We start from the raw sequence: 17,683 nt of genomic DNA on the forward strand, positions 1-17,683 counted from the left end.
ATCTGAGTTCGAGTCCTTGATATCCTTATTAATTTTCTGTCTCATTGAATCTAAGTCTCCTATCTGGGTGTTAGGATCGTTAGCTCTTGTTGTTGCATTGATCCTTTTACCACTATATCTTTGTTGCTTTAAAATCTATTTTATCTGATACAAGAATTGCAACTCCTGCTTTTTATTTATTTATTATTTATTTTTGCTCTCCATTTGGTTGGTAAATCTTTCTCCATCCCTTTGTTTTGAGTCTTTGTGTATCCTTGCATGTGAAACAGGTCTGGATGTAACATGCCGTTGGGTTTTGGCTGTGTCTTTTGATCGGGAATGTAGTCAATTTAAATTTAGGGTTACTGGCATTTGATGTTGACTGGCTGTTTTATCCATTTGTTGGTGTAAATTCTTCTTTATGTTGGTGCTCTTTACTTTTTGATGTATTTTTAGAAAGGCTAATACTGGTTGTTTCTTTCTGTGTGTAATGCTTCTTTCAGAAGCTCTTGTAAAGCAGGCCTGGTGGTAATAAAATCTCTGAGTTCTTGCTTGTTCATAAAAGATTTTATTTTTCCTTCAGTGGTGAAGCTTAGTTTGGCTGGATATGAAATTCTGGGCTGAAGGTTCTGTTCTTTGAGGATGTTGAATATTGGCCCCCACTCTCTTCTGGCCTGTAGAGTTTCTGCTGAGAGATCTGCTGTAAGTCTGATAGGCTTGCCTTTGTGGGTAATCTGACCTTTCTCTCTGGCTGCCCTTAGTATCCTCTCCTTCGTTTCAACCCTGGTGAATCTAACGATTATGTGCCTTGGGGTTGGTCTTCTTGAGGAATATCTTTGTGGTGTTCTCTGTATTACCTGGGGTTGAATGTTGACCTGCTTTGCTAGTTTAGGAAAATTTTCCTGAATAATATCCTGAAGGGTATTTTCCAGCTTGGATTCATTCTCTCCGTCGCATTCAGGTACACCTATCAAACGTAAATTTGGTCTTTTCACATAGTCCCACATTTCTTGGAGACTTTGCTCATTCCTTTTTATCCTTTTTTCTCTAATCTTTTCTTCACGTTTTATTTCATTAAGTTGGACGTTGACCTCTGATATCCCTTCTTCTGCTTGAACAATTCGAGTGTTTAAACCTGTGCATACTTCTCGGAGTTCCTGTATTGTACTCTTCAGTTCCATTAATTCACTCACACTCCTCTCTAAGTTGTCTATTCTCAATAGGATTTCATCAAACCTTTTTTCAAAGTTCCTAGTTTCTTTACGTTGGGCTACAACATGTTCTTTTAACTCACCGAAGTTTGTTATTATCCATTCCTTGAAGAGTGATTCTGTCATCAGGAGGCGCTCGTTCTCCATCAAGCCTTGTTCCATTGTTGATGTGGAGCTGTGATCATCTTTAGAGGGAGAGGCGTTCTGACTTGAGTATTCTCAGCCTTTTTACGCTGGTTTCTTCCCGTCATTGTAAATTTATCCTCCTGTCATCTTTGAAGTTACCAACTTTCAGATTAGGTCTCTTGAGTGGACGTCCAGGTTGTTAGTTCCCAGGGCCAGAGCAGCGGCGTTAAAACTGATGGTGCTTTTCTGCCCAGGATTCTCCTGTCTGGCTTCCTTCTTGTGTCCGTAGTAGGCGACTCTGCCTTCCCGAGGCTCCAAACCTCGGTCAGAAGGGGAACCCGTCCCGTTTACTCTGCGCCAAGCGCTGCCGCCTCGAGGTGCCGGTGGAACCGCTGCGCCGACCACGAGAGTCGCGCTGGCGACTCCTGTGTTTCCACCACTGGGGGATCTTCTGCTTTGTGAGCGACCAGACTTTGTCTGAAAGTGTGGTGTCCTCTAGTTCTCTGCGCCTTCCCTGAGAGCTGCAATCCCGGGATGTTAGCGATCGGCCATCTTGGATCGTTCTCCCGGTAGAAGTGTTTTTTAACTTCTAAGTTTAGGGGTACATGTGTAGGATGTGCAGGTTTGTTAATAGGTAAACATGTGCCATGGGGGTTTGTTGTACAGATTATTTCATCAGCTAGGTATTCAGCCTGGTATCCACTAGGCTAATGATTAGGTGATGATGGTGCCTAGTTTTTTAATTTGTTGACAACAGAATTCCTATGACTTGGAGCACTTTCCAAATGGACTGGACTACTAAGTAGTTCAGAAGTACTTGTTTCAGATTTTTAATAGAATTGGATTTTGTCAGAGTCATTATGTAAGTATTGGGTTTCAATAATTATTTGTCAGTCATTGACTATCCAGATTTTTCCTGGTCCTGTCCCCTCTGACACGTTTCACCTTCCGGTGGGCCCCAGTATGTGTTGTTCCCCTCTATGTGTCCTCATCATGTAGTTCCCACTTATAAGTGAGAACATGTAGTATTTGGTTTTCTGTTCCTGTTAGTTTGGTGAGGATAATGGCTTCCAGCTCCATCTATGTCCCTGGAAAGGATATGATCTTATTCCTTTTTATAGCTGCATAATGTTTCATGGTGTATATGTATAATTTTTTAAAAAATATTTTTCTATATGATCTCTGAATTCCTTTTTTTTTTTTTTTTTTTTTTGAGACAGAGTCTTGCTCTGTTGCCTAGGCTGGAGTGCAGCGGCATGATCTCAGCTCACTGAGATAAACTCTGCCTCCTGAGTTCAAGTGATTGTCCTGCCTCAGCCTCCCTAGTAGCTGGGATTACTTCACTGACATTAATTCATTACTTCATGGTGGTGGCCTGGTATGCCACCACATCCAGCTAATTGTTTTGTATTTTTGGTAGAGATGGGATAGAGACCTCAGACTAATTTTTTTGTGTTTTTGGTAGAGATGGGGTAGACATGTGCCACCATGCTTGACTAATTTTTTGTATTTTTCGTAGAAACGGGGTTTCAGTGTGTTTGCCAGGATAGTCTCAATCTCTTGACCTCTTGATCAGTCGGCCTTGGCCTCCCAAAATGCTGGAATTACAGGCACGCCTGGCCTATTTTTTAATTTTTTAAGAGACAGAGTCTCACTTTGGCACCCAGGCTGGAATGCAGTGGTATGATCACAGCTTACTGTAGCCTCCAACTCCTGGCCTCAAGCTATCCCTTCACTTTGGCCTCCCAAAGTGCTGGGATAACAGGCGTGAGCTACCATGCCTAGCCATGTTGTTTACCTTTATAACTATAGTGTTATATAACAGTTACTTATTTGTAAAGTAATTCTTTGCAAAGTAATTATTATATTTCTATTTCCTTTTCTCTCCCACTCACCTACCATCACCTACCATCTGATTTTAGAAGATATCTTATTTACTTTAGTGTTTTGTTTTTTCATTTTGTTTCAAGATAGGATCTTGCTCTGTTGCCCCGGCTGAAGTGCAGTGGCATGATCATAGCTCACCACACTCATTGCAGCCTCCAACTCCTGGGCTCAAGTGATCTTCCCACATCAACTTCCCAAGCAGCTGGGACTAGAAGTACGCCCAACCACACAAGGCTAATTTTTAAAGTTTTGTAGAGATGGGGTCTCACTATGCCCAGGCTGGTCTCAAATTCCTGGCCTCAAGTGATTCTCTTGCTTTGTCCTCCCAAGTCACAGGGATTACAGGTGTGAGCCACTGCACCTGGCTTATACATATCTTGTTTATATATTCTATATCATTTGTGCATTGTTGCACTTAAAATGTTCACTTTCTACTTTGTAACCATGATGCCCACATTTGTATAAGATTTAGTCCTGCATTAAATGGATTCAATACTCATGTTGTCTTTTACTTTGACAGTTTGATTGGGTATAAAGTTCCTGAATCATACTTGATTTTCTTGAGCATTTTGAGAGCTGTATTCTGTATTCCAGTGGTTTCTTTCCCTTTAAAGGTGGCAACATTTTTTTTTCTGGTTAGTGTTAATCTACCATTTGCATTTATTTCTTATTTCTTCCTAATTTCTTACATCTTTTATTAGGTCCTTGATTGGTTCCTCTTTGATTGTTTCTTATAATAAAGTGTGAGTCCTTGGAGGACTATTTGTAGGAGGTTCATTTGGGGGAGAGGCCATGACTTTGTTTTAGGCTAGCAGGAATTTACCATAATTCACAATAGTGTTTGTTATCACATATGCCTGAGTGTGGGATTGAATTCTATTAGCTTTAATTTCTCTAAAACGTACAGTTGCAAGTTTGTTCATAATGAATTGTTTTGCCTTCTACTCTGCCTCACTGAGAGATTGTTGCTGGCCAATTTGTTTCTGTGTGATTCCTTATCCAGCCCTTCTCCCCTGCTGTTTCTTGGTGCCATTCAGTTCTAGGGATGTTTTCAGTGCTGCCTATGAGCCTTATTTTCATTATATTAAAGAAGGACTTTTTTGTCTTTTCAGGGTATGTCACTGGCTTTTGTGTTCTCTTGCCTAATTACAAAGTGTGAACTCTTGCTCTGCTAGCTTTGTAGCCACAGATGATATTTTGGTGTCTTCCTATACTCCTGTTTGACCTTGATTACATTTGGTAGTCCCATCCCTGTTGTGAGTAGGGGTCATAGGTCCCTCTTAGTTTCATCAAAGATGGAGTTACACTTCTTTTTCTTGTTGGCTTTATTTTGTTCTCTGAGAGGAGAAAGGAGCAATATAGTCTCTCAACTGTAGTTTAAAAACCAGAATATACTTTTGCAATTTACACTGTGTATGCATTTTATTTGTTTTTCTCATGCTAAGATCTATTTTAAATTATAATTAATTGCTAATAATTTTTCTTATATAAACTATTTTGCATTTTTTATAACAGCTGTTTTGCATTTTTTTGTAATAGCAATTGAGGCATGAAAATTTGGTGAATCTCTTGGAAGTGTATAAGAAGAAAAAACGATGGTACCTAATTTTTGAATTTGTTGACCACACAATTCTTGATGACTTAGAGCTCTTTCCAAATGGACTAGACTACCAAGTAGTTCAAAAGTATTTGTTTCAGATTATTAATGGAATTGGATTTTGTCACAGTCACAATGTAAGTATTGGGTTTAAATAATTTGCTTTATCACATAATTATTCATTCATTAATCATTTAATCTGTCTTACCGATTTATGCATTTGAAAATAAGTTGCAGACATTAGTACACTTTGACACTAAATACTTCATCTATACATCTCATTAATTGGAGTTACATATTTATTTTCTTTTTTTCCAAGATGGAGTCTTGCTCTGTCGCCCGCGCTCAGGTAGAGGTTGATCCCGGCTCACTGCAACCTCCGCCTCCCAGGTTCAAGCAATTCTCTCGTCTTAGCTCCCCAAGTAGCTGGGATTACAGGCATGGGCCACCACGCCCAGCTAATTTTTGTATTTTTAGTAGACATGGGGTTTCATCATGTTGGCCATGCCTGTCTCAAACTTTTGACCTCGTGATCTACTTGCTTTGGCCTCCCAAAGTGCTGGGATTACAGGCATAAGCCACCGCTCCTGGCCTTGTTTTCTGTTCTTTTTTTCTTTTTTTATTGTACTTCAGGTTCTGGGGCACATGCACAGATCACATTTACTAAGTGAAATGCACAAATGCTAAGTGATGAATTTTGACAAATGTATAGACCCAAGGGTCTGTGTATTTATTAGTTTGTGTTCTCTTGCCTAATTACAAAGTGTGAATATATGAAAATTTCTACCCTTACCCTGTAGTCTGTTGCAATAATTTTATAACCTTTGAGTTTCATATAAAAGCACCTCCAAGATGAGTGATACCTATAAAGTATAAATGAATAGCTCAGCACATAGATTTTGCCAGTTTTACAAAATATTTTAAATGCCATTTTTGTGTGATTATAAAAGTAATAAATGTTGTTAGAAGAGTTAAAAACTAAAGATAATTATGAAGAAAGAAAAAATCATTTTACATACCTGCCACCTAAATGGATATATTTATTTTTTGTTGTTATTAGTATTCACTGTCTTTAATTTATAAACTGTCTTTTATTGTGTAGTTTTATTATGTTATTGAGTTATAGTGTGAAGTTTACGTGTGTGTGTGTGTGTGTTAGAAAAATTGCTCAGTAGAGGCAGATACCTAGTTTCTACTGGGAAAAACACTGTCCTTTTTAGGAGGCCTCCCATAGTGGCCTCCTGGAAACTTTGGATTGATCTGGGCTTAGAAAATCTATTTTGAGAAATGTAATTTTGAGACTCTATCTGTCTCTTAGGGCAGACTCACATTGACCAAACCTGGGAGGCTGAATGCCAGTTTACTAAATTGCAAAAAGAGGTAATAGTTACAGGGAAGAAAGATATATAAAACATAATAATAATAATGTTGGTTTTTGCAAGAAATCAGATCAGCATGAGGCGTTATTGAATCAAATACTTAATGGTATCAATTTAAAAGATATTGATTCATCTTTCTTCATAAAAATGATGATATCTTCCCAATGGGCCTGTAATACTTGAAGTTAGGTGGCTGGAAACCTTACATTCATCTCTGTACTAAAGATAGGCTTGCCGGTGGAACCAGCAAGCAAAAAGAATCATTGTCTCTCTCCCTCTAGAAGCGCATTTGAATGTGCTCTGCTTATATTGCTTCTGTGTCCCTTTATTTTTATACTTTCCTGATGAATCAACCCATGTTTAATAACATATTCTACCTTTAGATGTACAGATGCATCTAGGCAGTTTAGAGTCAAGTACTGCTGGCATGAGTGCCATTCTGTCTTTAAGGAAAGAGATTTTATACTGGGCATGGTGGCTCATGACTGTAATCCTAGCCCTTTGGGAGGCCAAGATGGATGGATCACTTGAGGTCAGGAGTTAGAAACCAGTCTGGCCAAAATGGTGAAACCATATCTCTACTAAAAATACAAAAAATTAGCCAAGCATGGTGGCAGGTGCCTGTAATCTCAGCTACTTGGGAGGCTGAGGCAGGTGAATTTGCTTGTACCCAGGAGGCAGAGGTTGCAGTGAGCTGAAATGGCGCCACTGCGCTCAAGCCTAGACAACACAGTGAGATTCTGTCTCAAAAAAAAAAAAAAAAAAGAAAAGAGATTGTAAACTCCAGTGCTTCTCTGCTAAACTTCAGAGCATTTACATATCTCTGTATGGAAAATGTAAATTTTTATGGGTGGAGAACTGGTCTCACTCTAATTTATGAACACTTGTCTCAAGGGAGCATTAGTGTTATTAGGGTTGCCTGGCAGTCATACTACTTTTTTTCTAGTCCATGTACTCTTTTTTTTTTTTTTTTTTTTTTTTTGAGATAGACTCTCACTCTGTCACCCAGGCTGGACTGCAATGGCATGATCTTGGCTCACTATAACCCCTGTCTTGTGGATTCAAGCAGTTCTCCTGCCTCAGCCTCGCAAGGAGCTGGGATTACAGGTGTGCATCACCATGCTTGGCTAATTTTTGTATTTTTAGTAGAGATGGGGTTCTACCATGTTGGTCAGGCTGGTCTCGAACTCCTGGCCTCAAATGTTCTTCCCACCTTGGCCTCCCAAAGTGTTGGGATTACAGACTTGAGCCACTGTGCCCAGCCTCCATTTGCTCTTATTTATTTTATTTAATTTTTTTTGAGAGGGAGTCTCACTCTGTCACCCAGGCTGGAGTGCAGTGCTGTGATCTCGGCTCACTGCAACCTCTGCCTCCCGGGTTCAAGCAATTCTCTTGCCTCAGCCTCCTGAATAGCTGGGATTGCAGGTGCCCACCACCACACTTGGCTAATTTTTGTATTTTTAGTAGAGATTGAGTTTCACCATGTTGGTCAGGCTGGTCTCGAACTCCTGACCTCATGATCCGCCCGCCTCAGCCTCCCAAAGTGCTGGGATTATAGGCATGAGCCATTGCAACCCACCTCCTCCATTTACTCTTAAACTCTTCTAGATTATGATTTCTTACCCTCTTTCTTCTCAAACCCTAGTACCTCTTCTCCAGTCCTTACTCCCAGCCTCCAGTTAAATGGAGATAATAATAGTATCTATCCATAGGGTTATTGTGAGAATAAAATGAGTTAAAACATGAAAAACACTTAGAATAGTGCCTGACACATAAGTGTTCAAGTGTTAGCTATTATTATTAAAGGTATTTTTTAGGTTTGTTTTCTGGGCAGTTAGCATTTCACTTCTTAATGCAGACAGATAATAATGGTAAGGGTTGGAATAAATAAACACACACATACATACACAAATAGAAACACATATATGTACACATAAGGATGAGATGCCAGACTTTATGAAAATGAAAACATTTATTCTTGAATATATTATTCATTTTTATATGTATCTATATATGTGAGCACTTGAATTTTTTTTTTTTTTGAGACGGAGTCTCGCTTTGTCACCCAGGCTAGAGTGCAATAGTGTGATCTTGGCTCACTGCAACCTTTGCCTCCCAAGTTCAAGCGATTCTCCTGCCTCAGCCTCCTGAGCAGCTGAGATTACAGGCACGCGCCACCATGCCCAGAAAATTTTTTTGTATTTTTAGTAGAGACAGGGTTTCACCATGTTGGCCAGGCTGGTCTAGAATGTCTGACCTCGTGATTCGCCTGCCTCAGCCTCCCAAAGTATTGGGATGACAGGCGTGAGCCACTGAACCCGGCCAACACTTAAATTTTTAAAAATATAAATATTAGTTTAATCCTTTTGTGAGCCAGACTGAATAAGATATTTAAAAATAAATTTAAGGTTGCTGTCAATTCAAGTTTGATCCAAATAGTATAGAGCATTATGAGTTTTGTAGAACTCCAAACAACTTTTTTACTGAAGTTACTAGGTATTATAAATTATTTAGATTATACCTAGTATTAAAGACCCATGTTAGAGCCTACCCTTTTCAAAATACTTTCTCTGGCCACCCCAGTCTGCAATGAAGGGTTTTAGGGGAAATTCTACTCATATCATCTTGGTTATACTTAGGATCTATTGTTGTTACCATAAGTAATAAGGTATTAGAGTTGGGAAGTATCGTGATGATCAGGCACTATAGCCCCCTCATTTGTGGGATGAGAAGATAGACCTAGAAAGATTGAGTTGTCTCCGGCTGTACTGAAAACCAGGGACCAGACCCAGGTCTCTTTACTTGCATTTTAGCTCCTTCTACCACAGCATAGGTGGTCTGAGCCTGGATCTGTGTCCTCACCATTGATATCTAGGGTAAAAAAAGTTGGTAGCCTGTACAACATGCTCGGCAATGGCAGATTGCCACTTAGAATGCCGGTCTTCTAAAAGACTTGAAAACAAATCTATCTTTTCAAAATACAGTTTGCTTATATTAGATAATTAGGCCTGATAATGTCTTTTGCTTAACTGTAGATTTTTAAATGTTATCTGAATACTAGTATCCTGTTTTATTCTTCCAATATCTCCTTCAGAAATCTTAACCACTGACGTTTTTGTTTACTCTTTACATTTCTAATTGCCTGATGAATGTCTATACTTGAGTGCTCAGCATTCCACTCAAAAGTCAATATGATTAAAACTAAACTAATTACTCCATTAAAACTAACTTTCTCGGCCGGGCGCGGTGGCTCAAGCCTGTAATCCTAGCACTTTGGGAGGCGGAGGCGGGTGGATCACAAGGTCAAGAGATCGAGACCATCCTGGTCAACATGGTGAAACCCCGTCTCTACTAAAAATACAAAAAATTAGCTGGGCATGGTGGCGCGTGTCTATAATCCCAGCTACTTAGGAGGCTGAGGCAGAAGAATTGCCTGAACCCAGGAGGCGGAGGTTGCAGTGAGCCGAGATCGAGCCATTGCACTCCAGCCTGGGTAACAAGAGCGAAACTCCGTCTCAAAAAAACAAAACAAAACAAAACAAAACAAAAAAAGAACCAACTAACTTTCTCTAGACTTTTCTATTTTTGAAAATGGAACACCATTCTTTTGAATTATCAGGTTCAAACAAAATATCTAAGACTCCTTCTAAATTCTATTTTATTTATTTATTTATTTTTAAGATGGACTCTGTCTTCCAGGCTGGAGGGCAGTGGTGCGATCTCGGCTCATTGCAACCTCTGCTTCCGCGGTTCAAGAAATTCTCCTGCTTCAGCCTCCCAAGTAGCTGGGATTACAGGCATGCACCACCACACCCAGCTAATTATTTGTTTTTAGTAGAGACAGGGTTTGACCAGGTTGGTCAGGCTGGTCTCAAACTCCTGACCTCAAGTGATCCGCCTGCCTTGGCCTCCCAAAGTGCCGGGATTACAGGCGTGAGCCACTGTGCCCGGTCTATTGATTCTTGATTTAATGTATTTCCAAACTACATCTCCTCCCTTCCATTCCTCTGAATACCAGCCTAGTTTAGGTCCTTATCACCTCATACTGGTCCCACTGCTCTTCTTCCTGCCTCTCGTCTTTCTCTCTGATTTAGCTCATATATGGTCAAGATCATCTTTAAATACCACATTGTCTGTCACTTCCATGAGTTCCCAGGGTCTTGCCACACTTCCTAGTCTGACGGCTAAGATATTTCTTCTCTGCTTCCTACAACTAGAAAAAAAGTTTTCCCACAATTTCTTATCTATTCCCATTTCCATTCTTGCTTTCTTTGTCACATTCACTTAGATTGCCCTTCTTTTTATTTATCTAGATCATACTTAGTATTAAAGGCCTGTGTTAGAGCCCACCCTTTCATAAAAATTTTCCGACTGCCCCAGCTTCAATGATAGCTTTACTCTCTTAGTTTTGAGAGCAGTCATTAACATAACAGTTGATTTAGTAATTTGAAAAAATATATTTCATCCAATATTTTTGATTGTTTAAATAAAATTTCAAGTATAAATATTCTTTCTTGACCAACTAGGTCCTAGGTTATTTACTTTCTATGCTTTTGTTTGTATTCTTTATAGTGACAAAATGCAATACCCTGCACATAGGAGGTGCCTCAAAATAATTAATTTTATTTAACATCTGTCACACTCTGTTTCTTGTCTTAGATCATACACAGAGATATAAAGCCAGAGAATATATTAGTCTCCCAGTCTGGCATTGTCAAGCTATGTGATTTTGGATTTGCACGTACATTGGAAGCTCCTGGGGAGGCTTATACTGATTATGTGGCAACACGGTGGTACAGAGCTCCAGAACTATTGGTTGGTGACGTCAAGTATGGCAAGTAAGACAGCAATGATGGGGAGGAGTAGATTTTAACTCTTGCTTCTTGCTACAGTGGAATGTTTGTTATATAATAAATGATTCCTCTAATACTGGAAGGAAGGCTAGAGTTTAGGGAACTATATAAGGTGGTTTGTAATCATTTTTGGTGCTTCCCCTTAAACATTCTTGTGAAACAAGTATACTTATTTTAAAGGCGGGGAAATTAAGTGGTCTATTTTATACAGTGCGTCAGAAATAGACATATTTATCACTTGTAAAGAGAGGTTAACATTGCTTGGTTAAATGTGACATTGTTGAAATAGGGCAAGATGGAGTAAGCAAAGGTGGGGGCAGAAATATAATTAAGTAAAATGTTTTTAAAACATAAATTGTCTTCACAAGGGAATTCTTCAAAGAAGAAAGGATTGTAACGTTTACCGTTTTTGATAGAAATCTTTCTAAAATATTTTCTATAATTTCTGTTTTCAGAGCACACTAAACATTATTTATTATTTTATTGATTACTCTGAGTTCTCATTTTGCTAACGTTAGAATTTTTGTGCCATTTTATAATTCAGCAATAACCTTAAATGTTTTAAGGTAGTTGTTCCTATGTCAAATGATACTTGCATATTCTTTGAATTTTTTTTTTTTTTGAGACGGAGTTTCGCTGTTGTTAGCCAGACTGGAGTGCAATGGCGCGATCGCAGCTCACCACAACCTCCGCCTTCTGGGTTCAAGCAATTCTCCTGCCTCAGCCTCCCGAGTAGTTGGAATTACAGGCACGTGCCACCATGCCCAGCTAATTTTTGTATTTTTAGTAGAGACGGGGTTTCACCTCGTTGACCAGGATGGTCTTGATCTCTTGACCTCGTGATCCACCCGCCTCGACCTCCCAAAGTGCTGGGATTATAGGCGTGAGCCACCGCGCCCGGCCTGAATTCTTATAACTGATTTGTAAGATAGTTTAAAATTTTTTATCCCTATCAGCCTTCAGTTCTCTTCACTGTGACTGTATTTATCCTTAGCAACCACCTCCTCTTTCTGGTATGCTGTTTTCAGTAAGCTATGGCATAGCATAGATTGGTCCAGCTTGCTAGAGTTATGTGTAAACAAAGAAATGAATAGGCTCTAAATGGAGCCTGAAAATTTTATTTCCAGAATAAAGTATACATAATAACAGTTTTGGTCTTTCAGAAAGCATTTTCCTTTTATGTCAGATGATTGAAGTTTCTAGAAAGCTCACTTATGCAAAATTGGGAGTTAGAACATTAATAGGGAAATATCTTTTCATGGGTAATTTAAGGGTTACTATAGGTTGAGTATTCCTTATCCTAAATGCTTGGGACTGGAAGTGTTGCAGATTTCAGGTATTTTTTAAAAATTTTATTTTAGGATATTTGCATTATATCAGTGGAGCATCCCAAATCCAAAAATATGAAATCTGAAATGCTCCAGTTGACATTTCCTTTGAGCTCACCTCAGTGCTTAAAAAGTTTTGGGTTTTGGAGCATATTAGGATGGCAGATTTTACACAACATTGCTTTTCTTTCAGGGCTGTTGATGTGTGGGCCATTGGTTGTCTGGTAACTGAAATGTTCATGGGGGAACCCCTATTTCCTGGAGATTCTGATATTGATCAGCTATATCATATTATGATGTGTTTAGGTAAGATTACACATCTGCATTTTAAATTATAGAGATTTTTCTGTGCATTTGTGTGTGTGTGTTTGTGATTTTTTAAGCTATTACATTAAAGATTATATACGTTTTAAGTGAAGGAAGGGAGCATATAGGAAAATTGTGTGTGTGTTTTAATTTATTTTTTCTCTTCAGTTTGGCATTGGTCTATCTGATGCATGTTCTTAATCACACTCACCTCCCCTTTTCCCTCAACAGAGAGGAAAAGAACAGAGGTTGTGCGTTTCTCTGCACTTTTACATATAGTTAATTACATGTAGAGAGGATGCAATGATCATTTATTATTTTTGAGTTAGTAAGTATTTGGTATAATATAACTACTGTCCTTACTTTCATATTCAAGAGGAGAGACACAGAGATTTCCAAGGTTGCTTAATCTTGCCTCAGATTTGGACTTTTGCTGTTAGTACTTTTGGCAGAATTTCAAAGCTGGACTATGAACATCTGACGTTTATTGAAATATCAACTTCGAATTTGAGGATGGAACTTGGAAATAACTATTTAACTATTTGATTTGAAGTTTTCAGATTAGAAATTCAATAAGCAGTACAATGGCTTCTTACAGTGGAATTTTCAGATATATTTTACATTCAAGTAGATACTAAAGTTGAGAAAAAAGATGAAGTGCTCAAATCTGACCTTAATATAAGCACAAAATCAGTTGACCAAATATTAAATTCTTAAAGGGGTAGAACTGATTTATCTAGATTAGATCCTGTCCATATGACTATTAATATTTTTATTGTTTTGTTCAGCCCTTTATGCTTTGTAGTTAGAAACAAAGTGCTGGTACTTATATCTGGGAGGTTATAAAATATTCTTTACTTGTCCTTTTCCTACACTCCTTAATACTGCTGTGTATCGCCACAGTAACAGCATTGTCTTTAGTCAATTTTGCATGTTGAGAGAGCCCAAACTCCATAAACTGTGTTCTGCTATTTCCTCTATTTCAAACCTCCTATCTCTTTACCACTTCTATCAAGTTGTATAATAACAGAGATATGTGCTGTTTTCACTTCCAGGTAATCTAATTCTAAGACATCAGGAGCTTTTTTATAAAAATCCTGTATTTGCTGGAGTAAGGTTGCCTGAAATCAAGGAAAGAGTACCTCTTGAAAGACGTTATCCTAAGCTCTCTGAAGTGGTGATAGATTTAGCAAAGGTAACCATATTTTTTGTTTATACTTTCTGACAGGTAATTTATGCACTATTGAGACTTGTTTTTTCTTTTTTTCTTGTCTAGTTGATCTTTTAGATCAATAATTTTCTCTAATGATTTTAATTTTTATGCATTTAGAAATAATTTAAATAATTTGATGGGGGTAACTTCAGAGAAAAAGGACTGAAAATTTTACCTGTTCTAAAACTCAGTAAGAAACCATTTAGTGTTATCTAGCATTTTGTAAATGTGAAAACATCCTCATTGAAAAACATATTTAAAACCTAAAAACACTGCATAATTTTAATGTTTAACATTTAAAATGCAAGCCTTGTGTAAATGGAAAATAAAATAAAATTAGGATAAGAAAATAAAAAGGGGCCAGACACAGTGGCTCATGCCTGTAATCCCAGCACTTTGGGAGGCTAAGTCAGGCGAATTACCTGAGGTCGGGAGTTTGAGACCAGCCTGGCCAACATGGTGAAACCCTGTGTCTACTGAAAATACAAAAAATTATCTGGGCGTGGTGGTGTGCACCTGTAATCCTAGCTGCTTGGGATGCTGAGAAAGGAGAATCACTTGAACCCAGGAGGCAGAAGTTACAGTGAGCTGAGATCGCACCACTGCACTCTATCCTGGGTGACAGAGTGAAATTCTGTCTCAAAAAAAGAGAAAAGAATAGAAAAGAAAAAGGATAGAGAAGTAGGAAAATATTAAAATGTAGGGCATAGGATCATGATCTGTATGGTATTGCCAAAGGAGTTTTTGCTTAGCCACTGGATTTGCTGCAGCCAGTTTACAAATGACCAATAACTTTTTTGTTGTATTTAATTAAGGAAGATGTTAGAGAGATTCTCACTCTATCAAGTGAGAATCAACTCTAAGAGTTGACCTTTTTGGAATCATTAGCTGAAAAAATTTTCATTAGTTAAGATTGTTTAAAGTATTGATAAAATACCTACCTCTGAAACACTAAGATATAACATTTACCCAATTTTTTTTTGTTTTTTAATTCTTTTTTTTCTTTTTTTCTGTCTTCTCTGCACTAGCATGTTTTTAAATTCTTTAACTCATGAAGTTTAGTAAGCCTATAACTAATTATAACAAGTTCTTAGAATAATACATTTCCAGTTTTTTACATAATCTTCTAACAGATGGAAATATTTTTAATTGGTATAAGCTTTGTGATCTGTCTGTAAGGAGATATAAAGGGAATAAAGGTAAAACTATTGTCCAACTTGTGTACCTCAAGTAGAACCATATAAAACTTTTAAAACATTTTATTTTGGAAAATTTCAAACAGAAAAGAAAATAGAAAGAATAGTTGTATAATGAACCTTCATGTACTTGTCATCTAGTTTCAACAATTATCAAGCTTTTGATAATATTGTTTAATTTATCCACACTCTCTTTAACTTTTTTTTTTTGGAGTATTTTGAAGCAAATCTCAGACATCTTATTTTACTTATCAGTAGCACAGTTGTGCAGAGAACTTTTGTTTTTCACTTAAAGCTACTTATTGAGTCCCGTCTATTTTTACTGGCATTTTAAGAGTTTTAATAAATCAGGACAAGACTTTGCAATAAAATAAAATAAAATAATCTTTGTAAAGCATCTAGCATAGTTATAGGCACAGGGTAAATCCTTTCTCTTCCATTCTGTAATAACCTTAAGTTTTAAAAATTCCAAATAATTTTTTACTATCCTAAAATATTGAACTGATATTTAAAGTTTCATTAATTTTACAAAATTTCATTTTATAATTTGAATTAGGATCTAAAGGAAGTCTATAGATTACAATTAGTCAATATGTTTAAAAAACTTTATAAGCTTCTCTTCATCTCTTTTTTTTGTTTGAACATTGCAATTTATTTGTTGAAGAAAGTAGGTTATTTGTCCTTAGAATATTCTTTTTTCTTTCTTTCTTTTTTTTTTTTTTTTTTGAGACGGAGTTTCACTCTTGTTACCCAGGCTGGAGTGCAATGGCGCAATCTCGGCTCACTGCAACCTCCGCCCCCTGGGTTCAGGCAATTCTCCTGCCTCAGCCTCCTAAGTAGCTGGGATTATAGACACGCACCACCATGCCCAGCTAATTTTTTGTATTTTTAGTAGAGATGGGGTTTCACCATGTTGACCAGGATGGTCTCAATCTCTTGACCTCATGATTCACCCGCCTTGGCCTCCCAAAGTGCTGGGATTACAGGCGTGAGCCACCGCGCCCAGCCCTGTCCTTAGAATTTTCTACATAATGCAGTATACATGTTTCTCTGTGTCCTGTTTTTCTTATAAACTCACAGTAGAGTTAGAGCTTGATCAGAATCATGTTGATTTTTTGGTAACACTACTTCACAGGAGGTTTGTGTATTTCTGTGTAGAGACACTGAATTTTTGGTGGTCTTTCTTTTTGTGATACTAGCAAACATTGATGGTCACTGTCTAGATTTGTGATTAATCTTTATCCTTGACTATAGTTTAAAATTCATTGGTGCCCAAGTGTGGTGGATCTCGCTGGTACTCCCAGCCTTTTGGGAAGCTGAGGAGGGTGGATAGCTTGAGCCCAGGAATTTGAGGCTAGCTTGGGCAACATGGGGAAGCCCTGTCTTACAAAAAATACAAAAATTAGCTGGGTTTGGTGGTGTGAACCTGTGGTCCCAGCTACTCAAGAGACTGAGGTGAAAGGATCACCTGAGCCTGGAGAGGTCAAGGCTGCGGTTAAGCCATTATTGCACCACTGCATTCCAGCCTGGGTGACAGAGTGAGACCCTATCTTAAAAAAAATCGTTGACTATAAAGAGGCATTTAAAAAATATATTTATAAGTTTAAATGTAGGTAGTTTTTCTTTGATATGAACTCTAGGTGTTTTTAATTTTTCAGAAATGCTTACATATTGACCCTGACAAAAGACCCTTCTGTGCTGAGCTCTTATACCATGATTTCTTTCAAATGGATGGATTTGCTGAGAGGTATAGTACTAACCCATGGTTTTCAGGTCATACCAACCTAGGTTAAAGTAAGTTTTCCACAATAGTCACAAACAGCATTTCTCTTATTTCTGTTCCTACCTACATGCAGTTCCTAGGGGTGGTCTCCTACATTTACTAAATTAGTACTCTTGGTTTTCATGAAGCAGTCACTTTATGCTCTTCTTTCTGTCTCCCTGTGGTGAGACATCTACCAGTCAGGTCACTGATTTCTGTGTTGCTACCAACTGTGTGATGCCATTTTCTTAGAAGCTGATGCAGTTACAAAGGTGCCATCTCCTGTTGCTGCCCACTCATACTACACCAAGTCCTTTGATACTGCTGACACTGCTGGTGTGCTGGAGACCTTGATGTGCCAAACCTGTGGGTGCCAGAGTTGCTGTCATGGTCTTCTGTGCTGCTCAAGCTGCTGGCAACAGTGCAGCTGACAAAATAAAAGTAGTGAGATGAGTGGCATTAACATGTAGCTTAATAAAAGATAGCTAGGTTTTCCTGTTTGCTTCTGTATTCAATTAGTTGTAATATGTTGTTTTTGTGGAAGTATATGAAGAAACTCTGGCCTCACATAAATATGTAGTTGGAAAATAGAATATTTTATAGCCTTTTAAGATAATTGTGGGTATTCTTCGGTTCTATAACAAAACTCTGATACCATAGTAAAACTTGACAGTGGCAGTTTCTTAAAGGCTGGTTGTGTTGTGGAATCTGAAATCATATCAATGGGTTTTTCTTCCTTTGTTAAATTAAAATCCATTTGTCTGTCTTGCCTTTTTAGTGGATCTTTTACCCATGCTTGCTTTTGTAATATCATGCTTTAGTCATTTGGAAAATATTAGTTTGCTG

At 37.9% G+C, this 17,683-nt stretch overlaps 1 protein-coding gene across 3 annotated transcripts in view; it reads left to right on the forward strand.

Annotated features, from left to right (window-relative positions):
* The window catches only part of CDKL2 (cyclin dependent kinase like 2), a 56,326-nt gene that overhangs the window by 16,614 nt on the left and 22,029 nt on the right, over nucleotides 1-17,683 (forward strand). Inside the window, exons 3-8 of one of the 3 annotated variants that reach the window (XM_054253272.2) lie at nucleotides 4,743-4,937; nucleotides 10,839-11,017; nucleotides 11,658-11,780; nucleotides 12,554-12,666; nucleotides 13,722-13,861; nucleotides 16,734-16,822. In XM_054253272.2, coding sequence (XP_054109247.2) covers nucleotides 4,743-4,937; nucleotides 10,839-11,017; nucleotides 11,658-11,780; nucleotides 12,554-12,666; nucleotides 13,722-13,861; nucleotides 16,734-16,822 — 839 coding nt within the window. The remainder of the gene's footprint in view (nucleotides 1-4,742; nucleotides 4,938-10,838; nucleotides 11,018-11,657; nucleotides 11,781-12,553; nucleotides 12,667-13,721; nucleotides 13,862-16,733; nucleotides 16,823-17,683) is intronic. The other 2 variants (XM_008993170.5, XM_078367068.1) reach the window with 2 other exon arrangements.

Source organism: Callithrix jacchus, chromosome 3 (assembly GCF_049354715.1).
Source record: "Callithrix jacchus isolate 240 chromosome 3, calJac240_pri, whole genome shotgun sequence".
NCBI classification, from domain to species: Eukaryota; Metazoa; Chordata; class Mammalia; order Primates; family Cebidae; genus Callithrix; species Callithrix jacchus.